Source organism: Apis dorsata, unplaced genomic scaffold, assembly GCF_000469605.1.
Source record: "Apis dorsata unplaced genomic scaffold, Apis dorsata 1.3 scaffold_117, whole genome shotgun sequence".
NCBI lineage: Eukaryota > Metazoa > Arthropoda > Insecta > Hymenoptera > Apidae > Apis > Apis dorsata.
Genome location: NW_006263411.1, coordinates 126,363 through 127,451, shown reverse-complemented (window position 1 = coordinate 127,451; position 1,089 = coordinate 126,363). Strand labels below are relative to the sequence as shown.

Below are 1,089 nucleotides of genomic sequence, written 5' to 3'. Positions count from 1 at the left end.
GCCTGCGAGTGCCCGTCCGGGTTCAGACTGTCGGGGGACGACAACGCTACCTGCGTGGACGTCGACGAGTGTTCGGAATTGTTGGACAATTGCACGCACAGGTGTACGAATACGGAGGGCGGGTTCGAGTGCGGGTGCAACCAAGGATTCAAAGTGAGCCCCGTTGAACCCGCTTTCTGCGACGACGTGGACGAATGCGAGGACTCGAGCGCGGGATGCTCCCATACATGCGCGAACTTGGTAGGATCGTTTCACTGTACCTGTCCAACCGGATACGTGTTGGAGAATGACAATAAAACTTGCAGGTTGGTCGACGGTTGCAAGCAGAACAACGGAAACTGTTCTCATCATTGTCACCACGAGGAAGGTAGCGAGACGGTACACTGCTCCTGCCCTCTGGGATTCAGATTGAAACAGGAGGATCAGAGAACTTGCGAGGATATCGACGAGTGCGAGGAGTTCGAGAATGACGTGGATCTAGGCTGTTCCCACATCTGCGTCAACACCGAAGGGGGATACTATTGCGAGTGCCCCTCCGGCTACATCCTGTTGCCGGAGAACAAGAAAAATTGTATCGACATGAACGAGTGTCTGAACGATCGACACAATTGCAGTCACGACTGCTTGAACCTCTTGGGGAGCTACGTGTGCACCTGCTACGAGGGCCACTACCTCCACTCCGATAAATCCACTTGTCTGGATATAGACGAGTGTCTGGAGAGGAACGGCGGCTGCTCTCATCAATGCACCAACACTATTGGCGGCCATTTTTGTTCCTGCCCAACCGGTTACGAGCTTTCCCAGGACGAGAAAACCTGCGTCGACGTCGACGAGTGCAAAACGGATCTTGCCGATTGCCTCCACGAATGCGTCAACACTCCGGGCTCGTGGAGGTGTACCTGCCCGGACGGCCACGCGCTTGCCAACGATTCCAAAACTTGCGTCGACATAGACGAGTGCAAGGTGGACAATGGCGGCTGCTCCCACGCGTGTTTCAACATCGTAGGCGGCGTTAGGTGCAACTGTCCTATAGGATTGCGGCTAGACGAGAACGGTAAAACGTGCAACGACGTGGACGAGTGCTCGACG

At 55.2% G+C, this 1,089-nt stretch overlaps 1 protein-coding gene across 1 annotated transcript in view; it reads left to right on the top strand.

The window, feature by feature from the left end:
* Nucleotides 1-1,089, top strand: part of LOC102678924 (fibrillin-1-like) — a 146,358-nt gene that overhangs the window by 120,031 nt on the left and 25,238 nt on the right. Inside the window, exon 11 of the mRNA XM_031508983.1 lies at nt 3-1,089. Coding sequence (XP_031364843.1) covers nt 3-1,089 — 1,087 coding nt within the window. The remainder of the gene's footprint in view (nt 1-2) is intronic.